Source organism: Mesoplodon mirus (assembly GCF_964341445.2).
Source record: "Mesoplodon mirus genome assembly, chromosome: 5".
NCBI lineage: Eukaryota > Metazoa > Chordata > Mammalia > Artiodactyla > Ziphiidae > Mesoplodon > Mesoplodon mirus.
The window spans coordinates 125061263-125088911 of record NC_138980.1 but is presented as its reverse complement, the minus strand read 5'-3'; the positions used below and the strand labels follow the sequence as shown (position 1 = coordinate 125088911).

General features: G+C 47.0%; 1 protein-coding gene across 1 annotated transcript; it reads right to left on the bottom strand.

Moving 5' to 3' along the window:
- Window positions 1-256: 256 nt before the first annotated feature.
- On the bottom strand, window positions 257-26475 carry GCNT4 (glucosaminyl (N-acetyl) transferase 4). The gene is made up of 2 exons (XM_082621430.1): window positions 26401-26475; window positions 257-2274 (listed from the first exon to the last, which is right to left on the bottom strand). Exon 2 carries the CDS (start codon window positions 2271-2273, stop codon window positions 909-911), a length of 1365 nt encoding a protein of 454 aa, XP_082477556.1. The 5' UTR covers window position 2274; window positions 26401-26475; the 3' UTR covers window positions 257-908.
- Window positions 26476-27649: the final 1174 nt, after the last annotated feature.

Genomic DNA, 27649 nt, shown 5'->3' with positions numbered 1-27649 from the left:
ATAATCTATGAACAGAAAGACTTAGGTTCAATGTTCTGGAGAGTGACACTTTGAACTGTTAATCGGTTTTTAACTTTAATCAGTAAATGTATTAAAGAAACAGCTGAATTACAAAGGAGGTCTTTCATGACACCATTGCTTAACATGATGGAAAAGTCACCCAAATCCCTTTGTTTCTCCTCAGGCACCACCTGTCCCAATCCTCTGACTTAACTTCACCCCCTCCCTAACATCCATACACTAGAAATGCCCCCCCAACAGAGTCACCCAACCCTGAATTGAATAAGCGAGGTACCATAAGGTAAGCTATGCTTTTGGCAAGCAGGAAATTGGACAATTCTTTTAGTTCTTCTGAGGTAGTAGAGTCTCTCCTTCTAATATTCTAATGGTTAAGAAAAGTCTAGGGAGCTGAATTAAGAGGCAAGTGGAATGTTGGTCACTGTACGTCAACACTGCTCTGAAACTGGTGGTTATTATGGCTATATAGTTACCGCACACTCCACAACTTCTTCAGTGGGACCCTGACTGTTATGTGGACAACTTAAGATATGAAGGTTGCTGTGTGATTGGGGTAAGCCACAGCTCCTTGAGGGCACTGTATAACTCATCACAACTTGGATGCAATTCCTACCTGTTTCTAAAAAAGTGCCTGGCATATAGCAGGAACTCAATAGATATCAGATTACTGACTGTTGAAAATCTCCCATTTAGCTCAGTGAGATTACAAGCAAAAACATACATAAATACACCCAACCAACCACAGACTAATTGTCACTAAAGGCCAGGTCACTTTCCCTTGTGTGTGGAATTGTAGACACCTTTCAGACTATGAGAAGGTTAAACGCAAATGGTACTGGCCATGGTATAGCATGCAATTCCATATTAACCTTATTTCCATCATGGCTTTATCATAATGTGGTTGTGGCTGTTTTAGCCATAAATAACTTTTCTGAAGATAAAGTGATCCACTCTCTCTGCTGTTCTTCAAGCTTTTCTGCCAAGCATTTAATCAAGACAGGGTCCACCTTAGAATCAAATTTATTAGCAAACCAATGTCCATCTTTCATAAGCCACCTTAGTTCTGCTGCTCCATAGATACACACACTTCGGAGGTGAGAGCCAGTACAACTGGGATAGAAAAGGCCTTCTAGATAATTCCATTTGACTAGGCGGGTCTTACTCTGTAGGTCAGACACATCCTGGGCTGTCCTAGAAATCTCCCCGGGGATTCCTGGTACCCGAATTAAGGTAGCCCAAAAGTGCTCATCAGGCGAGTATGTATCTTTAGACCAGGCAAAAAAGTCTTTAACGAGGGAGTTGTTGAGAACATATTTAACAAATGCTTGACTTAAAACAAAATAAGCACTGCCAACAAATATCTCGATGTTATGAGGGGGGCCTTCCTTGGAGATGTTTGTCCTCACTGGTAGTTTCACATATTCATAAGGCACCTGTCTGAGTTCATGGTGATAAGTGAATCTTTCCATCTTAGTGTTAGGGGGTTTCACTGTCTCTAACATATTTGATCCGTTGAGTTTCTTCAACTCTGACACTAATTCAAAGTTTGATTTCAAAGGAAAATCCTGCCCACACAGGTTGATAACATATTTCCACTGAACTGAAGACTTGAGAAGGTCTGACAAGCAATTTAAATCAGCCTGGAGTCTGGAAATGTGTGCATATTGCACAATCTCTAATTTGGAAGCAATGAAAATATTGGAGAAGCACTTAGCTAAATTGTTCATGGCAACTTTGAAGGTATCAGATGATTTACGGTCATAATGGATGCAGTAAATATTGTGCTGGTTGTATATAGCATGGATTAGCCTTTCAACCATAATTGCATCTTTGTGAACAACCAAAGAATAGGCTATTGGGAAGCTTTTCTCCTCCCTTGAAACAAGCTTTTCATGGTAGCTTCGTAGGGCCTGATAAATGCCACAATCACTGGTCATTGCCACGACATCATCATCATCCAAGTCGATGATGGTTCTTCTTCTTATTTCCAGACTCTTGCCAATTTCCAAAGGCTCCTGTTCATAGACACCTGAACAGTTAATCTCATAGCCGATTTCATTCTTAACATGGGTATATCTGTTCTTTACAAAAGGCGAGGTACTTAGGAAGTACTCAACCAAGTAAATGCCTCTTTCAGGGAAGAGGAGGCGTTTCACATTTAGAAGCTTCAACAAGGAGAACAGCCATAGGGTTAGAAACAGGATGAAAACTTTCTGCTTTAGGTGGTATTTAAAACAACATTTGAATGTCTTCATTCTGTAAGAGAACAAAGGAATAATTCAGTTGAAATATGAAGAGAAAATTAGTTCAGTTCAACCAACATCCACTGGGTGCCTACCACGCACCAGGCAGAATGCTGGGCCCAAAGATGATTAAAACAAGATTCTTGTCCTTAAAAGAATCCAGGAACAAGGAAATGGAAATATGTACAATGGTTGTATTTTGTCGTAGTCTGTGTTAACTACACCTAATTTTGAGAGATGTTGGTTACTAAATAGAATGAAAAATAATGTTAACTCCTAAAATATAGGTACTAAGTATCTTAATTGTATTTGTGCTTAGCATATTTGGGGAGGGATTGCTCTGGTTTGGGCAGAGGCCTAGAGAATTGGATGTTGTCAAGAGGTCATTAGAAATGCAAATGACCCACCTGAGGCTAAAAGGAATATCCATCTTGATGCTACCTTCAGATCCTGATTAGATCTACATCTGATGTCAAATGGGGAAAGCCCAGTAAATCACTGCTATAAACTGAATGTTTGCATCCCCCGCCCCAAATTTTAAGTTGAAACTTAATTGCCAATGTGATTGTATTAGGAGGTGGGGCTTTTCGGGAAATTTTTAGGTCATGAGGGTGGAGTCCGCATAAATAGGATTGATGCCCTTATAAAAGAGACCCCAGGAAGCTCCCTTGCCCCTTCCACCATGTGAGGACACGGTGGGAAGCTTGTTGTCTATGAACCAGGAAGCAAAGCTTTCATCAGGCACGGAATCTGCTGGAGCCTTGACCTTGGATTTCCCAGCCACTAGAACTGTGAGAAATACATTTCTGTTGTTGATAAGCCTCCCAGTCTGTGGTATTTTATCATAGATGCCTGCGCGGACTAAGACACCCACCTTCAGAAATAAGAGCAGTGGGCAGACCCCCAAAGAAGCTATAGTAAATGTTAGACACTAAAATTTTATATAGATTATACAAATTTGGTAAACTTGCACATTTCACTAATTTATTTTGTTAGGCCCCATTTCCTCACAGGGATTAGAAATTTAGCCCTTAAAATGAAAAGAACCGGACGCACTGAGAAAAGGCAGGGGCCAGGGGCCAGTTTGGCAGAATCTGTCAGTTTTACGAACCCATCCAGAAGAGCTCATGTGTGTGCAAAGAAGGTATGTAATGAGAAGCTTCCCTGAAGTTAAGGCTAAAGACTGAAAAGCACTAAAATGCCCTACGGGGCATTGATTAATTACACCCACACTGTGTGAAAAAGCCTGAGAAGAATCTGCACATATCCCTGTGGAACAGTCCCCACTGTAGACTGTGAAACAGAAATAAGGAACAGTGTAGAGTGAGCTCACATATGTGTCCAAAAAAGACTATATACACCCAGAAGCCTAGACACAAAGAGCACACGTTGCCAAACTTTTTCTTTCTCTGTCACAACTACTCACCTCTGCCGCTGTAGTGGGAAAGCAGCCATAGACTGTGTGTAAATGACTGGGTGTGGCTGGGCTCCAGTAAAACCTTATTTACAAAAACAGGCAGCTGGCTGGATCTGGCCCACAGGCCAATACTTCCAGAAGGACTAAGGATCTGGAGCCTGGGGAGGAGGGGGGTTTACTTATCACTGAATAGCCTTTTGGACTATTAGAATGTTGAAAATGACTATATTACTTTAACAGATAAAAATGGGCTACCCAACAGAAGGGCATTACATGTGCTTATTTGGGGAGCAGCAGGAAATGGGGAAATCCTAGGAGTATCACCCAGAGGCTCGAGGACAGGAGGGCTGACCAAGCTCCTAGGCCTGCTTCCAGGAGGTTCAATTACTGAGCCCTGGGGAGGTCTGAGGAGCCCACATACAATTTCCTTACACATCTCAATAAATCTTAACCGAGGACATAATCACTGCACCCAATTTCCTTAGAAGAGGTAGCAAGGCATTTGAACCTGATTTACTTTTGTAGTTTTCTTTTATACAGATTGATTGAAAAAGCTCTCCTAGGAATGCCATACCCTCATTCACCCTCACTTGAATTATCCTCCTTTAAAGAACCATACCTTATTTATCAACGCCGAACTGTTCTGTAGAATCTGGGTCCTCCCCACCACACCTCAGTCTCTCCTCTGTGGGTTTCTCCGGGGTCCTATTCTTAGCTTACTGCTCTTCTCACAAACACTCTTCCTTGCTTTTGGGATTTCCATGTATATACATCGCCAACACCTTTATCTTCAGCACCTAGGCCTTGCCCAAGCTTCTGACGTGAACATCCAATTGCTTGATAGACATCTCCACTAGATAGCCCACGGGCACTCAACATCAGTGAGTCCATAACCGAACAGGACACCTTCACCTCTCCTGTGTTTTCTGTCTCAGTTTATCCACTCAATGACCCAAGCTCGAAACTCGAGAGCCACCCGACTCTTCCATTTCCTGTACACCCACAGAATCATCTCACAAATACGCCTCAAATTCATCCCTTCGTCTCCTTCTCCATTACCAGGTCCAGACAACATCTTTGCTGACCAGCATCACACTTACATAAAAGGGCAAAGGCTTCAGTGCCTGGGGATAACCTGATGACATCTCCCCAGACTGGGAAAAGGTCAAAAGCCCCTTTCAGGATTTGATAAAAGCTCATTCTCACCAAAAGGCTTGCACCTCCACCCCTTGTTCCTTCTAACTTGGGGAAAGGAATGCTTTCGGTCAAAGGCAATTCTGGCCTGGTGAGTAGGTGAAGGGGCTTTACTTGGACTTAGGACAGGGCAGAATAGGGAGGGCTGCTTGCTTCCCCTGATGTTAAAGGCCGTCCCGGAGACAGACGAGCTCTCCCGCTTAAAGATGTCTGGCGTGGGAAGAAAGTCAGACGGCAAGGCCTCTGGGCTGTCCCGATTCCCTCCTCTTCTTCCTTGAGAATTCATTCTTGTCCCTGGCTGGCGACGCTCAGACACAGGGCCCAGAGCTAGCTCCCCCAGGACTCCTCACAGTGTGCATGCCGCCCCTCCTTCCCGGGTGCCCTACGACCCTCCCTCTCTGGGCAGGCAGCCATGGCCTCCTGGCTCAACTCAGACTGTGGACGACGCACTAGCTGGAGTCGGGAAGTGTGTGCTCCAAGCCTCCTCAGGAAGGGCAGGGAAGCGCGGTTGCAGGTTAGAGATCACAGTTCTCAACCTTAGCTTTTCTCAGGACACAGCCTCTGCATGAGACCCACAGCCCCTCCCAGCACAGACGATGTTGACATACATACAATGTTGTAGAATGAATGTCTGCATGCTTCCATGTAATGCTGTTTGTTAATTTAATAATATCATTATTATTAATGCAGAGTCACTCAATAAAGAGTTGTTGGAACTCCCCTAGTGGTCCAGTGGTTAAGACTTTGCCTTCCAATGCAGGGGGTGCGGGTTCAATCCCTAGGATCCCTGGTCGGGGAGCTAAGACCCCACATTCCTCATGGCCAAAAAGCCTAAGCATAAAACAGAAGCAATATTGTAACAAATTCAATAAAGACTTTAAAAAAGGTCCACATCGAAAAAAATCTTAAAAAAAAAAAAAGTTGTTACTTGGCGTACTGTTCTACCAGGGGCCAGGGGTGGAGGGCTGGGAATGATTTCCAGAGGCGTGACCCAGGTGTGACTGGAGCTGGCTGGGCTAAGGCTGGCAATTACGCAGCCAAGTCTTTTCTAGACGAAACCAGGGCAGCGAGGTCACCTTCTACAAACACCCCACCCACTCTTTCCCCCTTAAAAGCTCATGGGCAGAGAGCAGGCAGGTGTTTTGCTGCCACGAGGTAGTCTTACATTACAAATAATTCCCCACCCCTGGCAGAAGGGGTATTTCCCTCCCACCCACCCAAGCAGACGAGGAAGCTGACCTGCTTAGGGAGTTATCACCACATGGGCGCGAGTGCCTGGTGATGACGCATGAAGGAAATGGCAGCAAGGGTGGATCGCTACATCATATGAGGTCTATTTGGATAAGTCAATAAAACCCCAGCAGGGATGTGGAATGCAGCATTCTCCCCAAACCATCTTCTTTTCCTCTACCCTCTCAGGCATTGTTTACAGTCTTAAAGGAAACAGCAGGCACACCAAGGTACACCCCAGCTAAGTGGCTATAATTGCATTCAGGGCTAAATGGCCACAGCCATTAGCAGCTTTTCAACGAACTCTCGTTCCTCAGCAATTCGTCAGCAATTTAAAACCCAGAGCTGTCACTGAAGTACGTGACTCCTAACCCAGGGCAAGAGGGCGAATGGTAAATCACCAACGAACTGGAGGAAGGGTTGTGCATGTGGCTTAGCTTAGGCACCAAGACTGCGGGGCCCACCGTGCATGTTGCAGATGAGGTGGCCTCTGCCTTTCCGCCCCCTCCCTGCACACCTGCACGTCTTCCCAGGCGCTCACACAGGTGTGTATATGTGTGTGTGTGTTGGGGGGGCTCCGGGAGGAGAAGAGAAAGTAGAGCAAGGGCTTCAGGATGCCCCAGACCCGGACATGGATCCCTGGAGAAGCAGTGGCTTTAAGACCGATCAAACTAAGCCTGGTTTTCTGGTCTCAAATTGGGGATTAGAAGTGTCCCCGCTGGGGCTGTGAGGGCTCTGGAGCCTGGGTGAAAGGAGTTGCCCGCAGAGGTCCTCAGGGCACATTACAGGTCTTTTCTTTCCCGGCACCCAGCTTGCCTGACTCCAAATCTTGGGGGTTTTCCAGTGTGGTACACAGGGCGTGCTGGTGCTTGTTTTGTTTTGTGTGTTTTTAAGAAAAGAATACACTAGACGGGCTTCCCTGGTGGCGCAGTGGTTGGGAGTCCGCCTGCCGATGCAGGGGACGTGGGTTCGTGCCCCGGTCCGGGAAGATCCCACATGCCGCGGAGCGGCTGGGGCCGTGAGCCATGGCCGCTGAGCCTGCGCGTCCGGAGCCTGTGCTCCGCAACGGGAGAGGCCACAACACTGAGAGGCCCACATACCTCAAAAAAAAAAAAAAAAAAAAAAGAATATACTAGACAATTTTAGGCAGTGTGAAGGAAATGACCTTCACTTTTCTGACCAAAGGAGGAGGTGGAAAGTGCAGAAGGAAGGATCAAGCGGCTGGGAGCTCATAAGACCTTGCTCTGGGCTGAGCTGGAGAAGAGGCAGCCACACATGGTCCTGGCGGCACAGCGGGCTTCAGCTTGCGGGAGGCCCCTGCGCTGGACCCTGGACGAGCCCCTCAACCTCTCCACATCTCTGTGTCCCCATCAGTAAAAAGACATTAATAATAGTAACTACCTCAAAGGGCCTTTGAAGTTAAGTGAGGTAATGCATGCAAAGTGCTTTGGCACAGTCCAGATTTTGACTGCCTGGTTAATGCAGGTGTGACTTCAATACTTTAGAACCAATGCTTGAATGCGTCCATGTCATGCTCGTTATTAATTTAGTAGTATCATTATGCTTCATGTAGAATCACTCAATAAAGAGTTGTTACTCGGGGCATTGTTCTAGGTACTCCGTGTGTAATAACTCAGTTCCCTCCACAGACCAGTGAGGTAGGTACTACCTCTCTCCCTCTGTTTTTACAAGACAGGAAACTGAGGCACGTGGAGATAAAGAAATTGCCCAAGGTTATACAGAACTAGAAAGTGCTTTAGTTGGAACTTGAACCCAGAGAGTCTTTCTCCAGGGATGAACCCTCTAGGCAATGCTGTCTCTTGGAATATAAATCTAAAAATACTCCTTATTTGCCACAACAGTTTTAGTCCTTGATTAAAATTTCTCATTACTGTGTCTTATCTAGCTGTCCTAAAGTTGGAACAGAAGTGAACATCAAACCAAGTTTGAAGTCCTCAGAACTTCCACCCAGTTTAAGGGCTTATTTAGACAGAGAATCAGCCTGGAGGAATGCTGGCTGATGAACACTTCTGTTCCTGCAATCAGAGGCTGGCGCCAATCCACATGCCAGTGAAGAGATCAGTCAACCTCCCGGCCAGTGGAATCCACTAAAGGAAAAGAAAGCGAGCTCCTCCTAAGAAATTCTGCCATCAGTTACGCTTGTATCCTGTCACTGACTATTCACGGATTCACTGGTTCTTGTTGTGACCAGTGACACAGATTGGGCTCTCTGAGAATTACTAATTGTTTTAGAGAACTGCCTGGGTTCAATCTCTCTCTACGTGGTGAATATTTCCTCTATGGGCCACCTGTAAATTCTTAAAGTTTGTATCATTATATGTCAGTGTAAAAAATAGGCTTTGAAGAGTTTATTGATTTGGAAATGTCAGAATTTTGTTTCTTTCTAAAGTCTTACAAAGAGGAATCACTTGGGCTTCCCTGGTGGCGCAGTGGTTGAGAGTCCGCTTGCCGATGCAGGGGACACGGGTTCGTGCCCCGGTCCGGGAAGATCCCACATGCCGCAGAGAGACTAGACTAGGCCCGTGAGCCATGGCCGCTGAGCCTGCGCGTCCGGAGCCTGTGCTCTGCAACGGGAGAGGCCACAACAGTGAGAGGCCCGCGTACCGCAAAAAAAAAAAAAAGAGGAATCACTTAAGAACACTAATATAAAGATGAGCTCACTCAAAAAAAAAAAAATCCTGATCTAGTTGAAAAAGTCAAGGTCCTCATACTGCACCTCTTTGATTTCAATAAAGCCATTGATTCTCCCCTTGGTGACGTACTCATCACCAAACCCAAGGAAAGTTTTGGAGTAAGACCATTAGTGGGAAGATGACTCAGCTAAGATTCATTTCCTCAATGCCCCCATAGCACCTGAAGTTAGCAAAGGAGCAGAAAGGCAAGTTTCTTGCTCTGATGACCTTACATCTTCATTGTTCTAGAGGGAAGATTGCAAAAGGCAAGTAATTATCAGACTGTGTGCAGCTAAACAGTAAGACTGGTGTCACTGGGTCATTAATACCATACAATATAAATTGAGGACAAACGTCCTCAAATAATAAGAGGTTATAGTCTCAAAAAGGAAAAAAAAAGGTTTTCCATTCTCTGTTTGTAAAAGTAAACTTTCTTCATTATTTTCTTAAATCAGGAAGTCAAAATAGTCTAAAAAAGAAAACAGAACTCACCAGTAATCTGCCACCTGGCCATAGCATTCTGTGGCAGTACGTCCATCCAGACTGTTTTAAATAAACATGCCTGTTTTGCCTTCCTTTTTTTAAATTTGGTAAAAACAAAAAAATTTTTTTAATTAAAAAAAGTTTTTTACGTTTCTTTTTTAAATTAATTTTTATTGGAATATAGCTGATTTACAATATTGTGTTAGTTTCAGGTGTATGGCAAAATGAATCAGTTATACATATACATATATCCACTTTTTTAGATTCTATTCCCATAGAGTATTGAGTAGAGTTCCCTGTGCTATACAGTAGGTTCTTATTAGTTATCTATTTTATATAGTAGTGTGTATATGTCAATCCCAGTCTCCCAATTTATCTCCCCCACCCCCGGCTTGCTTTTTAACAAGAAGGCTCACTCCTTAGGCACTGCCTTAGCTGTTTCTTTCATTTCACAATATACTGTGAATGAGTCTTCTTCTAAACTGGGTCTGTGAACTGTTAGAAAGTAAACGATTTCTGAGGTCAACATAATTTTCTATATGAAAAAGACAATTGAAATAATAGAATGGACTTTTCTGGGCCTTCCCCACCAAAGCTGAATTAATTATCCCATAATTCTTGAAGAAGCTTAGAAGGAAAATCCTAAAGCTGACAAGAACTTCAATGGTGATTGAGTCCAAATTCCTCCTTCTCTAAATGAGGAAGCAGAGACCTACCCATCCTTAGACCCTGTTTCACTCTTGGGATGCCGGGAACACGTTCCCCTGTTACATACATGTTTGTATATCCAGCTGCTCCCCCTTAAGGGAGTGGAGAGAGGGGGACCTCTACTCCCCGTACCGAGGCCCCCTCAGGTGGTACTCAGTCCAACTTGGCTCCACTGCCCCCTCAGCTGAGGCTGTTCTGGCCAAAGTCAACAAAAATCTTCATGCTGCCAGAGTCAGAGGACACAGACCTGTTGCTCTCTAATGGTCATGCTGAGCACCAGTACCATTTACATTATCTTATGAATTCCATTCAATAAACCTGTGAGGGAGGTACTATCATTGTCTCCATTTTTCAGATCAGGAAACTGAGTCACAGAGGATAAGCAGCTAGTATGTGGAGGAGCCAGGATTTTCAACTGTGGCCCGATTTCAGAGCCTACGCTATTTACCATAATGCGAGGTTGCCATTCCAATTTCTTGGCAGTAGAAAAACCCTGTTGGTTCTGCATCCAAAATGTAGGGGATGTAGGGGAATCCACCCATCCCTTTCCACTCTAACCCAAGCCAGCATCAACTCTTGCCTGTATATGAACTAACTTCCTCACTAGCCTCCCTTGCTTCCCCTCTAACCCAGGAGTCCCCAACCCCCGGTCCACGGGCTGCACAGCAGGAGGTGGTCGGCGGGACAGCGAGTGAAGCTTCATCTGCCGCTCCCCATCGCTCGCATTACTGCCTGAGCCTTCCCCCACCCCGCCACCCTGGTCCATGGAAAAATTGTCTTCCACGAAACCAGTCCCTGGTGCCAAAACGGTTGGGGACCGCTGCTGTGACCCACTCTCTGTACTGTAGCCAAAAGGATCTTCTAAACCCACCAATCACATCACTCCCCCTCCCTACCCCACTCCTTACACTTAGACCACCTTCACTTGGGTTTCACTGCACTTACAGTAAAATCAGAAATCCTTTCCACGGACAGAGGCCCAGCCTGTTCCTGCCCCTGCCTTCCTCTCCAACTTCATTTTTTTTTTTTTTTTTGACATCCTTGCGTGGAGGTTCTGCACAATGTTTATTGGCTAGTTTCTCAGGGGGTTGACAGTAACACTAACACTTCATACATGGCCGAGAAAAAAAAAATGTGCTTTTTTTCTTTAAAAACAAAAGAATTAAAATACCCAGCATCATAAATAAAGTAGGTTATCGTATTCTCTTATTTTGGATCCCCCCGACTTTCTGCTTCAAACGCAGTAACAGTCCAAGTAGTGTTGGAGCCCAGGAGCTTGAGGTGAGAGGGTGAGGGTCTGCTTCCACAGTTTGCACTGAATTCTCTCCAACTTCATGTTATTCTGCTTTTTTCTTGCTCATTAAGCTCTAAGCAATACCAGCCTTTCTACAAGTCCCTAGAACACCACAGTCTCTTTCCTGCCTCAGGACCTTTGCACTTGCTCTTCCTATGTTGAGATAATTTTTCCCTGAGTCCTGGCCTGACTGGCCCTTCCATATCCCTCAAGTCATAGGAGAAATATCCTTTCCTCTGATCGTCTTTGGTCACCCTTCTCAAATCTCTTTCCTCACTGTCACACTCTTTGTTTTCTTCTCAGCACTCATCACAGCAGCAGTTACTTTGTTTACTTGTTTATTTCGATCTCTGGGACAGGCCTCATTTACACTCTACCCCCTGCCCCATGTACATACCTACCTGGCACAGGGTGGTTGCTCAGTAGAACAAAATCAGAAGACCCAAGTTCTATGTGGGCTCCGCCACCAAAAATGCCTCAAGTGTCCCTGGCAAGTCATTTAATGTTGGGTAAGTCTTTATTTCCCAAATGTTGAAGGGGATAATGGTTTTGCTATCCCACAATGCTGTTATGAAAGTCTTATGATACAATGCATGTGAAATAGCTATGGAAGGAAAACTGTGGTATATGCAGAAGTCAGGTACTAGGACCTTTACAAGATGAATGATTTTTTTGAAACCAACATATTGACTTTTTCCCAGTTTTCTAAATAGTGCGTTCATTATATTTCTAAAATAGTACATTCATTATTCTCTTCATTCTGACATTCTAATTATGTTTTTCACTTCCTGACAACATTCTTTTTTGTTAATGCCTGAAGTATATTGTTCCCGAAGATGTACATACACCTATCTTCGATTTTGAAAGGTAGGAAGATGGTTACCCTAGTTAAACTTTAGAATTTTTTTCCCCAGTCTGCTCAATACTTTTTGAAAGATCGAGAGCCAAAGAAATCCTTTAAAAGACATCCAAGAAGAGCAAATGGAACTAGTTCTGTGCATTTACAACCAGCTAAACTGTTTCTGTAACTTTATGCATTGCAGAAGCTGTAAACTTTTCCCCTGAGTTCATTCTCTTCAGGGGCAATTCTCTAGAAAGTACAAAACTGCAATGACTTGTTCTAGCATCCCTGTCAGGCAAAGCCATCCCCAGGGACCACGTAAGAAAGTGGTCCTGAGGAATCTGCAGCAATGCGAGTATACAAAACATACCCTCAAACAGGGCCTCTGACGGCTCAGTTTCTCAGATCATATGTCCAGTTTAAACTGTCTCACTCAGGGAAATAAGATGCCCCCCTTCCAAAGGGGCTCTGGTTGAGGTCCCTGTGGACCATGTCACAACTGATAGCTTCCTCTACAGGCAGCAGGCTTCTGTTTACAAGTACAAAGACTATGGTCACCGCTTTCCTTAAACGAAGGTCTACCTAACTTGCAAGATTTGAGAACAGAGGTCTGAATAAAAATCCTGGACAGTAATATCAGTCTATCAACCACCTCTTTAGATTATACTTCTAACAAATAGTAACTTGGCTGGAGCCTCTCCGGTTTGGGGGAGATTTATAGGGTCATTTAAGGTCACGTGGAAAACGAGCAACCCACATTAGGATGTATTTACCCATGGTGGTCCCTCAAGGTCATTGCAAATCTGGGCTTGCAGCAGTAGAGAAAAAAAGTGCCAAATTCAGCCAGCTGTTTATACTCACACCAATTAGGAGACAGCCAACGATTCTGGGCTTTGTTGCAACTGGTCCACGGGGCAAACCTCAAAAGCTGATTGTGCGCGGAGCGGCTGGGCCCGTGAGCCGTGGCCTCTGGGCCTGAGCATCCGGAGCCTGTGCTCCGCGGCGGGAGAGGCCGCAGCGGTGGGAGGCCCGCGTACCGCAAAAAAAAAAAAAAAGCTGCTTGTGTATCATGCTGGGCAAACTATATGGCTAAGAAGTCTTTAGTAGGAAGTCAAAAGGACCAGAACTGATCCTACTGAAGGAAAAGTTTCTTATTTTGTAACAATTTATGACCCTCATTATGTTGCAAAACATTGTTTTTCCATAAAAACAAAAACAAAAATGCTGGTGGGGGGGTGGGGTTGGTTCAAAAATACCTATGCCCTCAAATTTCAGCTCTGATGGCAACAGCTTAAATCAAATGTTTCCTTCTTTGTAGATATAAAAGGTTACAAAAAAGGTGCTCGTGATGTATTCAATCTTTATCTTCCAAGCTTTATAAACAGAGAGGTTACATTCCTTTCTCCAGTTCTCTGCCTTCCACACTTAGCTAGCCCAATACAGAACCAATATATAGTTTATGTTTTATGTTCTAACTTTAAAATGTGGCTTTATTTTGGCTTCTTTTTCTATAAAGAGGAAAAACTGCACTGAAAAACATTTAACTCCTTTAAAAAAACAAACAATCACATGTTTAGTGCACTATAAAGAAAAAAGAACTTTCTCTGCCCAAGGTCTACATGATATGATTTCCACCCCATCTCACCCCACCCCAGAAATTTCTGGAAGCACTTCTTTGGTATTATATGGCTCTCTATTTTACACTGCCGAAATTAATTCCTCAAAGGTTATGCAGCAACTGAAGAGACACAGTAACTGATTTCTACACCTGCATTTAAAGTAGAATTTCCAATGCTGTAACTACATCAGAGGGAGCACAGGGACCCACAGAGGTGAATCAAGGGTACAAACAGCAAAAATGACTTAAAGCCAGGCCACACTCTCCATGAATGGATTAGATACACTCAGTTTTTTATTGCGATACGCGGGCCTCTCACTGTTGTGGCCTCTTCCATTGCAGAGCACAGGCTCCAGACGCGCAGGCTCAGCGGCCATGGCTCTCAGACCCAGCCACTCCGTGGCATGTGGGATCTTCCTGGACCAGGGCACGAACCCGTGTCCGCTGCATCGGCAGGCGGATTCTCAACCACTGCACCACCAGGGAAGCCCTACACTCAGTTTTAATTCATCAGAAAGGCTCCTTTGTTTACCTTCTGTGTTCTGCCACTGTGGTGGGGAGCTGAGCCGGAGGTTTCAATATGCTTCTGCCCTTCCACTAAAAAACTCTAGACTGGCATACCTGTCATGATGTTACCATTGAGTCAAGATCTGTATTGCTTGGTTTAAAATGGAGGTATTGGGCTTCCCTGGTGGCGCAGTGGTTGAGAGTCCACCTGCCGATGCAGGGGACGCGGGTTCGTGCCCCGGTCCGGGAAGATCCCACATGCCGCGGAGCGGCTGGGCCCGTGAGCCATGGCCGCTGAGCCTGCGCGTCCGGAGCCTGTGCTCCGCAACGGGAGAGGCCACAACAGTGAGAGGCCCGCATACCGCAAAAAAATAAATAAATAATAATAATAAATAAATAATAAAATGGAGGTATTGTCCCAAGAGCTTGTGTGCACAGAGATACAATAAAGTTAAGACCCAGGAACTTAAGTTAAAGGTTCTGCCAAAATAGGAATTTCAAAAGCAGAGGTTTCATGTAAAACCAGCTGGCATCTCCTACAAGGAGACATTCTAGTAATGGTTTTTATTATTATTTGTATTTTTATTGCGGCATTGTTGATTTCCAACATAAGTTCCAGGTGTACAACATAGTGATTCACAATTCCTAAAGGTCATACTGCATTTACAGTTATTATAAAATATTGGCCATATTCTCTGTATTACACTATATATCCACGTTAACGTATTTATTTTATACATGGTAGTTTGTCCCTCTTAATCCTCTACCCATATCTTGCTTCTCCCCCTTCCCTCTCTCCACTGGTAACCCATAGTCTGTTCTTTATATCTGTGAATCTGTTTCTTTTTTGTTATATTCTCTAGTATTGGTTTTTCCTTTTTTACGGGGTGGGGGGGTTCGCGGGCCTCTTACTGTTGTGGCCTCTCCCGCTGCGGAGCACAGGCTTCGGACACGCAGGCTCAGCGGCCATGGCTCACGGGCCCAGCCACTCCACGGCACGTGGGATCTTCCCGGACCGGGGCACGAACCCGTGTCCCCTGCATCGGCAGGCGGACTCTCAACCACTGCGCCACCAGAGAAGCCTGTTTTTTCTTTTGAAATAAATTTATTTATTTATTTTATTTTTGGCTGTGTTGGGTCTTCGTTGCTGCACAGGGGCTTTCCCTAGTTGCAGCGAGCGGGGGCTACTCTTCGTTGCTGTGTGCAGGCTTTGGAGCACAGGCTCTAGGTGTACGTGCTTCAGTAGTTGCAGCACACGGGCTCAGAAGTTGTGGCTCGTGGGCTCTAGAGTGCAGGCTCAGTAGTTGTGGCACATGGGCTTGGTTGCTCGGAGGCATGTGGGATCTTCCCGGCCCAGGGCACGAACCTGTGTCCCCTGCATTGGCAGGCGGATTCTCAACCACTGTGCCATCAGGGAAGTCCCTCTAGTAATGGTTTTAATTAAGATAACAGGTCTCAACATGTAGGTTTTATTTTCGGCTAATATAATAAAAAATTAAAAAGATTAGTTAAACACTAAACATATCGGGCTTCCCTGGTGGCGCAGTGGTTGAGAGTCCGCCTGCCGATGCAGGGGACACGGGTTCGTGCCCTGGTCCGGGAAGATCCCGCATGCCGCGGAGCGGCTGGGCCCGTGAGCCATGGCCACTGAGCCTGCGCGTCCAGAGCCTGTGTTCCGCAACGGGAGAGGCCGCAACAGTGAGAGGCCCGCGTACTGCAAAAAAACAAAACAAAACAAAACAAAACAAAACAAAAAAACAAACCCTAAAACTAAACATCTCAGCAAATTTATATGCCAACTGTACAGAATACAAAAGTAAAAGACTCTTCAGATCTCCAAATGTATTATGTTACAATCATTGAAACAGTGTGGCCAGAATAGACAGAGTTCAGTGGGATGAAATTCAGAAACAGATCTAGTAGGTAAGGATTGTATGTATGGCTCTAGTAGAGATGGCAAATGCCTCCCAACATCCATCCTCCCTATCTTCTTTACTAAGAGAATCTCTATATTGCTGGTGGCAATAACATACCCCTCTAAAAGACTTTCTCCCCTGCGTACCGCAAAAAAAACAACAACAAAAAAAACAAAAAAACCCTGATTCACGGTGGAAAGTATGCCATTTTTTTCCCCCTTCATCCACTTTTCTGCCTGGAACTCCAACATGATGGCTCGCATTGTAGCAGCCACCTTGGGACCATGAAGAACAGACCAGGAGAATATTAGCAACCTCAGCCCCAAAATCCTCAAAGCACTGAACCACCGGCAGCAAATGCCCACTCTGCATTCTTATTACGTGAGAAGAAGCCTTTATATGTGTAAGCAATTTTGCAGACATGCACTTTGAAAGATGACAATATGAAGATGGCAATGATTCTCTCTCTCTCTCTCTCACACACACACACAGTAAAGCTTAAACCAGGTTAAAGTGTCTACTTGAACAATAGTATAATCCTGTATATTGTCAAGTGCAAATGTGTCTCACATGATGCTGAAATTCTCATCTGTCTGGATTTTGAGGCAGATGGTGGCTTTAGATAAACCTCTGAAGAAAAGCAAACTCCAAGAGTTACCAGTTTAACTCTGATATTGGCATGAACAGAGCAGCTTGCTCACCAGGCCTCAGGTAAGCACCACTCAGCTTACGGCACACCTCCTCTTGGTTTTGGCCAGGAGCCCCATATAATCTCTGAAGGTCACCTTGCAGGCTGGCTGCCTTCTTGAGAACTTGTTTGGTTACAAACTTGTTATACACCAAGAGAAAGATATCACCACCACATAGGGTGAACTGTGTGGCGTAGTTCTTCCCTCCTCTCCTTCCTGCCACACCCTCAGCTCCCTCCATCTCACCCTCCTGCTTTACCTTTGTACACAGCGTAATGGTTTGGAATTTAAAGCCAAGGCTCTGAGTTCAGTTCTGACTTCACTAACCAGCTGTCCCTAATCTCGTTAGCACTCTGCCTCCTCATCTGTGAAAGAGGGCCAGGGGCACTCACTCACACGGATGCGGTGACGACTAACTCAGCTCACGCTCTGGGTATATTTTGGCAGGAAGAGCCAACGGGCACTTGGGGTGCATTGATGGTAAGAGGTCAAGAGCAGTTAAACAGGCAACAGCCAGGGAGGAGCACCAGATAACATAGACCAGGGGCTACTCTGCAAACGTGGACTGTGCTTTGTCCGCCACGTGCCAGCCCCACTCCTGCACCCAGAGACCACCTCCAGAGGCATCAGCAGGGGGTCTCCATCGGGCAGGATGATGCAGAGGCCACATGAAAACCTTCCACATTCTCATGGTCAGGAGGGAATCAGACAGGTGCTCACTGTAATATTCTTACAACTTTTCCATAGGTTTGAAATTTTTCCAAAATAAAGTTGTTGTCTTTTAAAGAGAGAATCATAGGGGCAACAGGGAGTGGGCAGGACTAAAAGCCTTTGAAAGTCTCTGCCTTATATGAGGATTCAGGTGACACATTTTTAGTAGCATGGTTTTAAACATGTTTTGAAGTCTAGTGTCATCGCTGTCTTCTCTCTATAATCTATACTTTCAAAGTGTTACCCCGTTCACTTCTTTGTTATAAAAATAACTTTTCTTCTGTTGTTCCATATTTAGGAATTAGTTGATGATCATAAAAATATTCCATTATTTTATGGTGGTAAAATATACATAATATGAAATTTACCCTTTTAACCATTTAAACAAAATCAGTAGTGTTAAAAAGTCTCTGTTCCTTAGCCTATCCTAGAAAAGCCGTTCCGTAAATGTTAGAGAGATCATGGGTGGGTGAGTGGTTGGATAGATGGAAAGATGGGTGGTTGGATGGATGGAGAGGTAGATGGACATGGATGGACCCATGGTTAAAATTTTAACCATTTTTAAGTGCACAGTTCAGTGGCGTTAAGCGCATTCACACTGTTGTGCAACCATCACCACCATCCATCCGCGGAACTTGTGCATCCTCCCCAAATGAAACCCTGTGTCCATTAAACACTAAACACTCCCCTCTCCATGGCCCCTGGCAACCACCATTCTACTCTATCTTCCTATGAACTCGACTCCTCTAGGAACCTCGCATTAGAGGAATCATGCGATATTTGTCACTTCCTGGCTGGTTTATTTCACTTAACATCATGTCTTTAAGTTTCATCCATGTTACAGCATGTGTCAAAAGTTCCTTTCTTTTAAGGTGGCGTAATACTCCCTTGTATGTATTATCATATTTTGTTTCTCCATTTGTCTGTGGATGGATACTTCATTGCTTCTATATCTTGGCTACTGTGAGTGCTGCTGCGATGGCCAAGGGTGGACAAATGTTCATGTCCCTGCTTTCACTTCTTCTGTGTACCGATCTTATATATGCCTTTATTTTTATATATCCTATTTATGTCCCCATTCAGTTGGCCGCCCATCCAGCAAACATTAGCTGTGTGTCTACCACATGCCAGGCAGGCACTGTGTTAGATTCTGGAGAGATACACCTAGAAACTGCTGCCTGGGGGAATGAATACAGAGGGAAAGAAATAGTGAGGTCTTAGGAGACTTGACAATGCAATCTGAGAAATCCCAGTTATTCTGTTACATTTGAATTTTAGCATCTAGAGATAATCTCCCCAAAATGGTAAGTCACTAGCTAGCGTTTGGAAACGTTTCTATTCTTTAGGGATTCTCTTGCTGTCGTGTTCCTTTCATGTTCCTCCTTCCTGAGCATCTCTCCTCTGGTTCCACGTCCATTCCTCCAGCTCCACAATCTCCATTTCCCCCAGTAGTACTGTCCCACGATCTAGCCTTCGCAACTTAATTTGTGCCGACCTTGTGTGTCACTCCGCTTCTCTCTCCCGACCCATCTGATACAACATCTTTCTGTCTCCGCCTGCCTGAGAGTAGGGCAGGGTGGTGGCTCTACAGGCTGAAGTAAGGGAGAACCCGGAAAAGATGATGGCTGGCAGAGAGAGCCCCCCTTGTTGCCCCCAGGTGGAATGTGGGCAGGTGGGGAAAGGCCGCCACAGTGCAAATAGTCCAGCTACGCTACAGTGATGCAGAGAAGAAGGAAGAGAAAAGGAACCTTGGCAAGCACAGGAGCTATGCTAGGCCTTGTTCTTCCTGATTCTGGGGGCACATGCTCGCCCTCTGCTGCCGTCTGGTAGATGACCAGGAAAAATACCAAGGTTTGCAGAGCCTTTGGAAACAAGTCCAACCTATCCAAGAGCAGACAGGCCGACTGTCTGAGCCTGAGCATAGCCAGGAAGCCCTCCTTCAAAGGGGCAACCTCATCTATTCTCCCCTGAACTAGATTAGAAAAACAGAGGGGGTGGGGGAGAAGGAAAAGCAATCAAAGAGCCAGAAGTACAGGGTGTTCATGGAGATTTACTAGAAATTACAAATTTTATAAATTACAAAAATAAGTGCCCTTATCACCCGGCACTTTTTTTTTTTTGCTTGCCATGGTAAGGGAGAATGTCACATCAAAAGCGGTTTGGTAGCATGCTGAAGGAGAAAAGTAGGCTTGGATTTTTTTAATATATATATATATTTTTGCGGTACTTGGGCCTCTCACTGTTGCGGCCTCTCCCGTTGCGGAGCACAGGCTCCGGACGCGCAGGCTCAGTGGCCATGGCTCACGGGCCCAGCCGCTCCGCGGCACGTGGGATCCTCCTGGACCAGGGCACGAACCCGTGTCCCCTGCATCGGCAGGCGGACTCTTAACCACTGCGCCATCAGGGAAGCCCAGCTTGGATTTTATTGGGATTTTTTGCAGTTTGGTTTAACCCTGGTCTTTCAAACCAGGCTGAGGGAGGAAGGACAGGGCTTGGGTAGGATTGGATAAGGATCATGAATGATGGAAAAGTGCAGGATTCCAGGCACTTTTTCATGCCCTAGCAATCATGGCTCAAAAGCATTCTTACCATAAAATTGTTTTGCTTTTTGACTTTTTAAACTTTTTTTGGTGTGATTATATTATCTAAGTGTACTCCTTTAAGAATCATGTATGAGTACCATTTTACATTAAAAAAAACATTAAGGGCTTCCCTGGTGGCGCAGTGGTTGAGAGTCCGCCTGCCGATGCAGGGGACACAGGTTCGTGCCCCAGTCCGGGAAGATCCCACATGCTGTGGAGCGGCTGGGCCCGTGAGCCATGGCTGCTGAGCCTGCGCGTCTGGAGCCTGTGCTCCGCAACGGGAGGGGCCACAACAGTGAGAGGCCCGCGTACCACAAAAAAAAAAAAAAAAAAGTTAAATAACCCGAATCTCTTGGTGAAATATGGACTTGAGCACAAAATTCTTGAGTTCTAGAGCCTGGGTGGGAAGGGCTGTGAGGCAGAGAGGAACGACAAGGCACAATTTTTGCTTCCTATTATTTGGAAATTTCTGAATTTCACGTTAATCTGACCATAAATAAGCTGAAACTTACCTTTGTGTCACCTACGAAAAAAACCCCAAGCTGATGGTATAAACATAACAGAGAGAAGCAATCGTCACAGTCCAACTGCTCCTGCCGACATGCTACGGAGATTGTTCTGTGAGGGGCACAGGATGGAGTTAGAGAACACGGCGCCACACGGGGAAACCGTGCGAGGGGCACATCAGAACAGCAGTAATTTAAATGCAAACAACGATGGGACTGATAATTATTCTTCTGATTTTAGCCCCACAAGGTCTGCAAAAGATGCCAAGTTTTTAAGCCTCATTAACTGTGACGAAGGCCTCTAACAAAGAAGCTCATATTGTCATTAATTCCTCAGGCCAGGACATCAGCAAATTGGCACAGGACTCAAAGGTTTACGTGAAAAAGGACAGAAATGGGACTCAAATAGATCTGGACAGACTTGGATCTAGTAAGACAAAATTTAACAGAGATAAATACAAAGGCTAACACTTAGGTCCAAGAAATTAACTGCGTCATACCAGATGGAGAAATGTGATGTAACAGGAGCATCTGGAGAGAACAGTCCAGTGTTCTGGCTGACCCTGCTCTGGAGGAGTCCCAGTTCATTTGGTATGAGACTGCCAAAAGATTTTTTTTTTTTTTTTTTTTTTGTGGTACGCGGGCCTCTCACTGTTGTGGCCCCTCCCGTTGCGAAGCGCAGGCTCCAGATGCGCAGGCTCCGCAGCCATGGCTCACGGGCCCAGCCGCTCCGCGGCATGTGGGATCTTCCCGGACCGGGGCACGAACCTGTGTCCCCTGCATCGGCAGGCGGACTCTCAACCACTGCGCCACCAGGGAAGCCCCAAAAGATTTTTAAAAGGCAGAAAAACCAAACCAGAAACCAAACCAGTGTGGTCCTGGACAGCGTGAGAACCAGAGAGCTGCAGAACGTGAGAGCCTCAAGGGATCTTAGAGGGCATCTTCCATCAGTGTAGACTCTGGGACAGAGGACGGGATGGGTCTGTGTCTGGGTACAACCCTCTAATAGGACACTGTCTCACAGCAGGTAAGCAGCACAGTGAGAAGCGAGTGACCACAGGAGGGAAACGGAAGTTTAAGACAAAAGAAGTGAAAACTCAACAGGAATGAAAGCTGGCTCCAAATATTAAATCGTGGGCTGCTGGGCCCCATCCCTAGAGGTTCTGTTTCAGCAGGTCTGATGGTCGCAGAATTTGCATTTCTAACAAGTACCCAGGTGACGTGCAGCTGGTCCAGGGACCACAATTTGAGAATCACTGTTCTAAGTAACAAAATCATTGTTTTTGTTTTGTAATATATATATATTTCTAAGATTTTACTAAGATACAATGGCTTATTTCCCAGTAAATCCAAATTAGGGAGAATTTATTGGTTCTAAAACACCACACATTTGTATTTAAGATTATGCTCCTTTTAAGATTTCATATTGTTTAGCAGAAGTTCCACCTTTACTTTCTGACCCTTAGTGTTTCTTATTAGTTCAGCTTCATAAAGCAGACTTCTGCTTCTGCTTCCGTTTCTGGCATTTTATATAATAGGTAGTTTCCCTCTGGTCTTCTTCCACTTTTCCTGTATTTTTCTATTGTGTTCAGCAAATCAAGCTTCATTACATATTAATATGTGACCTGCTTTTATCAAATGGTATCTGGTTTCCCACATCTTCTAAAATAGTAAATATCGACCCAATCCTTTCCCCCAAAGCCCACCTGAGCACACTGTGCCCAGGGGCCCATTAGATTTTGAAGCAGCTGCATTTAATTCCTGATTAATTTAATTTGATCTTATATACGTGAAGTTTCAGCCTTTAGATCCCACTAGGAAAATTACCAGCATATGGAAATGCATATAAAATGACATGCAAAGCAATGCAAATTAATATAAAACATACATCTCTAAACTGCTTGGGAAAACTCTGTAAGCCTTGACATTGAGATATCTGTTTCGCTTCTTGTACTCTGACAAGCAGTGACTGGGTCCTTTTACTACAGTTAATTTCATGTAGCATCCAGCACCTGACACTTGTTGACATGCTAAGTGGGAGGCGACCCTGTCTGTGAGTCAGGCAAATGGGATCCTGGCTTTAACTTTGCCACTATTTGGCTCCAAGGCCTTGTACAGGTTTTCAAAATTCTGAGTCTCAGATTCTGCATCTAGAAATGATGGAAATGACATCACCATAATAACCCCACCAGCACTAAGGCTTACTGAGCACTCATTATGTGCCAGGTAAAATGCACACAGGCACACACTGTACACAGATGATGCACACACATGTTGTGCATACATGATGCACACATGCCTACCTTGTGCATACATCATGCACACAGGCAATCCTCACAACCGCCCACAAGAAGGTACCATAGAACGTGTACCCCTTAGATGTGGTGCCATTTCAGAGACTAGAAAACCAAGGCAGAAAGGTCAGGAAACTTGCACAAGGTCACAAGCTAGGGAGTGGCAGGGCCAGAGCCAGGGGCCCTCGGCAGTCACACTCCAGGGGCCACTCTTAGCTACACTGCAGCTCTGTTTCATGATTTCCATCTATGTTTCTCCTAATCATTAAACTTGCATGATCTACAAAGTAAAACTTCAAATTTCACCGCCATATGGGCTTCAAAATATTGTTTCAGTAGATGGTGACGGTTTATGTTACATGAGTTTGATATCAGAATGGCAGCACAATCATACTCATTTTTACCTACTGCTCCAAGAGTGGGGGGGGGTCCTGAGATATCCTGCGTGTTCCACCTCTCCTCCCAACTTGCTCCATCCCATTCACATATAAATATGAGGCTCTCTCATCTTCAAAAAGCCATCCCTCCATCCCACTTCTCACTGGAGGAGTTGCTTCCAGGGAGTTAAGTGCGGTGGCCACTGTTAGTCCTCAGCCCCCCAGCACACACACACTGGCATCATGCAAGGTGCTCACTCCCACTACGGTTTAGGTTGAGACTCAGCACCACTGCCCTGGTTCTCCTCCCACCTCTCCCCATAAAGATAGGGGCTCTTTTCCAGGTCACTCCCCCATTTACCCCAGCCTTAAAATAACACCTCAATACAGATGACCCCCAGCTTCTTTGGAGGGTCTGCTTTCTCCAGCCACTTATTAAGTATTTTCACTCAGGAGCCTCAAAAGCAGCTCAGACTCAACAAAAGCAAATGTGTCTTTCCTCCCCCAAGCTGCACCTCCTCCACGTTCCTTTGTAAATGGCAGCATCCATCTACCCAAGTGCTGAAGTCCAAACTTAGAGGGAGTCCCCCTGCGCTCTCATACCTTACAGTAAACTAGTCAAGTCACTCCAGAGTCCATCCTGAATCTACCCACTTGTGTCATCCTCACTGCCACTGCCTCAGATAGACCTCCAGGCCCCTCATACGCCCCACCCAAACTAGCCATGTCTACTTCAGGGGCTCCTCAAATCCATTCTCCACACAGCACCTGGAGTTTTGTTTTGAATCTAAATCTCATCAGGATACTTTCAGGTGTGAAACTGTCTTGAGAATCAAGCCCACAAAATGGCCCCAAGGCCTGGCATCATCCAGCCCTGGCACCTGCTGACCTCATCTGGCGCCATTCTCCCCTCAGTTCACACTGGACCTCTCCTTTCCTTGGACTCTCCCTGCCCTGCCCTCCTCTGGTCTTAGGGTGCCCTCTTTCCTGGGGTGAGAATACTTGCCCTTTCGCCTCCTCCTGCTTAGTTTATGCAGCTCCTACTCATCTTTCGGGTCCCCCTTAAATTTCCCCAAGAAGGCTTCCTGCCTCCCCCCAGACCAGTGAGCTACCTCTGTGCTCCCACTGCACCCTAGTATGGGCCTGGCACACAGTAAGTGCTCACTAAATTTGGATTGACGGATTGACTTTTCAACCTCACATCATACAATCTGTCTTATTGCTTTCTTCCTGCATTCAAACCTACAAAGGCCCAGGTCACCAAGTCATACTCCCAACAGTGGTGGCTCTGCTGTCAGTCATTCTCAAGGGAGCAGATGCTGGGCACTGTCACGTACAGTCTCCACCACCGCCCCCATGACCGAGCTCATTCAAAGTCAGGATGATAACTATTTATCGCCTGCCTATCCCAAGGGTACTTAATGTGATGCCATCAAGGGGCGACTTGACTTATGGCCCAACTCCGCCATTCACTCCTATACCCCTCTGGGCAGACATTGCAGTATTTAGTAAATTTGCTTCTCAAAGGAACACTTCTCACCAACCCCCCTCCCCCAAGGAAACTCTCCTTTCACTCAGTGCCACAGAACCTGACTCTATGGCTATTGTTTCTCTGCAAATACAAGTAAGATATAAGATATGATTCAATAGCATCTTAATCGGTCATTTCTCACAGACAATTGATTCTTCGAAAGTGCAGCAGAGGAACTGCTCTCTGCAACAACCGACTTACTTTGAAAGATTTTACTTCCTCAAGACACCATCAACAAAAGCTATCAAAACGGACAGCTAGGTTCTAGATTGTCTTAGACGGCTAGGTGGCTTAATAATAAGGGCATGCTTCTGGAAGATCAGAAGGGGTGACCCCTGTCTACCAAATCACATGGACACTTTATTTAATATCATCCCCAACTCCCTTCATCTTCTGGTTTGCTGCTTTTCAGTTTAAAGGACGAGAAGAGGAAAAGACAAGTGCCTAAGGGCTAAGGCCACCTCTCCCTTACTCAGCGAGGGAAATACACGGTTCCCGGCTACAACAGGGAAAACCTCCCCCAGGCAGGAAAGCTTAGTTCTGAAATTAACAAAACAATACCCACCACTAGCACTTTTAGCCCAAGTTAAGATGGTAAACTGACTCGAGAGCCCAGACCTCGTGGCTCGGATCCTCGGAGGCTCCCAGCTCGATGGAGGAGGTGCCGCCACCTCACAGGGGGACGAGCCGGGCCAGCTCTGCGGCACGAAAACTTGACCTTAAAAAGCGCAGAAGCTCGTCCCAGCGGAAGGCGCAGCCAGGGGGACTGCTCCGTGGCTTCTAATCCCCAAACTATTAAGAGACACCCCACTCCCACCTGGCCCTAAAGGAGAAGCCACGCCAGCAGCCCGTTCCCGCGCCACGCGCCGGGCTCCCGCACACTCGCCTCCGCCGCCAACAGGCAGCGTGGCCCGGCCCCGCGGGTGCAGGGCTGCAGAGAAGCAGGCGTCGCGATTCCGGCTCGGCACGTTCCTCGCGGAGCCCGCCCCTCTGCGCCCCTCACCTGGGCGGCTCCAAGTGGCCAGGAGACGGAGACAGCGGGACCCCTGACCCCGGAAAGGGCGCGTCCGGGAGCCGCGTTCTCACCGCTCGGCGAGAGTCCCGGGAAAACCCTGGTGCGGACGCGCCCCGCTGCTCCCGGCCTCCCCGCCGGCCCTGCCCCGGGAGCCCGGGATGCGGGCGCCGTGCCTCCGTCTCCCAGAACACCCTCACGCTGACACGCGCTGGTCGCCTGGCAGCCCGCGGACCTCGGAGAACTTTCCAGCGTCCGGTCGCCGGCGGGGCCCCAAAGTCAAAGCGGGCGTGCAGCCAGGCCAAGGCTCAGCCCGCTAACCCGCTGCGGCTGCCCCGGGCAGCCTCCCTCCGTCCTTCCCTCCCTCCCCCCCCTCCCCCACCTCGCGAGGGACGCGGCGCCTAAGTCTTCCCCCGCTGGAAAGTGAAAGTCGCGAGAAGGGGGTCCGGGCGTCCCGGCCATCCGCGGCTGGGCCAGGAGCCCCGCACCCCGGCCCCGCGCGCTCCTCGCTGGACTGCGTGGCCATGTGGACTTACGAAAGGGAGCGGGGGGAGCCCCGAGCGCGGGGTCCCCGCGGGTGCAGGAGCCGCTGCGGCGGGAACGCGAGCTGCGCTGCGGACTCCTGGTCCGGCGGCGGCGGCGGCGACTGGCTCCCGCCTCCTCCTCCTCCTGGTCCTCCGCCGCCACCTCGGCGGCTCGCCCTGCTAGAGAGTTGCTCTCCCTCGGCCGGGGACGGGAGAGCGCCGAGCGGCCCCCGTGACGTGGAGGGGAAGGAGGAGCGCCTCCGCCGCGCTCCCGCAGAGGGAGCTCCCGCCCCTGCACTCGGGGGTCCAGGCTTCGCGCTCGAGACAAAGTTCCCAGGCGCGCGCGGCGCGCTCTGCTCTCTGCCGCTGCCCTGAGCGTCAGCCAGGTTCGGTTCCCTCCCCACATTAAACGGCAAGAAAGTCGAGGTTTGGAGAGCTAAGTGACTTGCCCAGAGATGCTCAGGGGGCGGTGACAAAGCAAACACATCTGCGACTCCTTGCTTTTCCCTCTGCGAGGCTCCGGTCCTGCAGGAATCGCCTCGCTCTCATTGGTAAGACCAGGATAGTGTCCCACGCAGCCTGGAGAAATATCATCTAGGAGCAGCGTGGGAAGGGGGAGCTGTATGTCCAATAGTACGAAGTTGTGTTTCAGTCTGTGCCTACATTTCAAATAGACATTCTAAAGCTTCCTCTTTACCCTCAAGCGGGGGTGAAGGTGGCGGGCTGTGCCGGCGCGGCATCCGGTCCCAATTCTGCTCACCAAATAATTGCCTGAAAGCAAGCACACGCCTACTTAACCAACTGGGCAATATCTACGCCTCAGCCTTGGTAGCGGGCTCTTGGGACTATACTAACTCTGTGAAGTGGATGCCCGACGCTGTGCTTGTAATTCCCGACCTTCCAGACGTCTCCCGTGGCGCTCCAAGTCCTTGGGGGCCAGAGGCTCCTGGGCCCCGCTTCACAGTCAGTGGATGCGCCAGGGAAGTCAATCCCAGCCGGTTTCTAACTTCCGTCCTCAGTCAACTCATGTTGGCTGAGAGCCTGCTGTATGCCAGATGCGTTGGTGAGGAGCCAGAGAGGACCAGGTAAAATGGGTTAGGCCTTGAGACCCAGGGAATCCCAAAGAGGGAGCGCTGCATGGGACCCCATATCCTTTACTCCCAGGATCTGGAGTCTGCCCACAGTACTAGAGACTCTGAGACCACCCTGCCATTAAAAAAAATCCCTTGTGTTCCGGAAAGCAAGTATTTTAATATCCACC

Excerpts from the sequence above, each read along its gene's own strand:
- GCNT4 (XM_082621430.1), bottom strand. The coding sequence starts at position 2,273 with ATGAAGACATTCAAATGTTGTTTTAAATACCACCTAAAGCAGAAAGTT.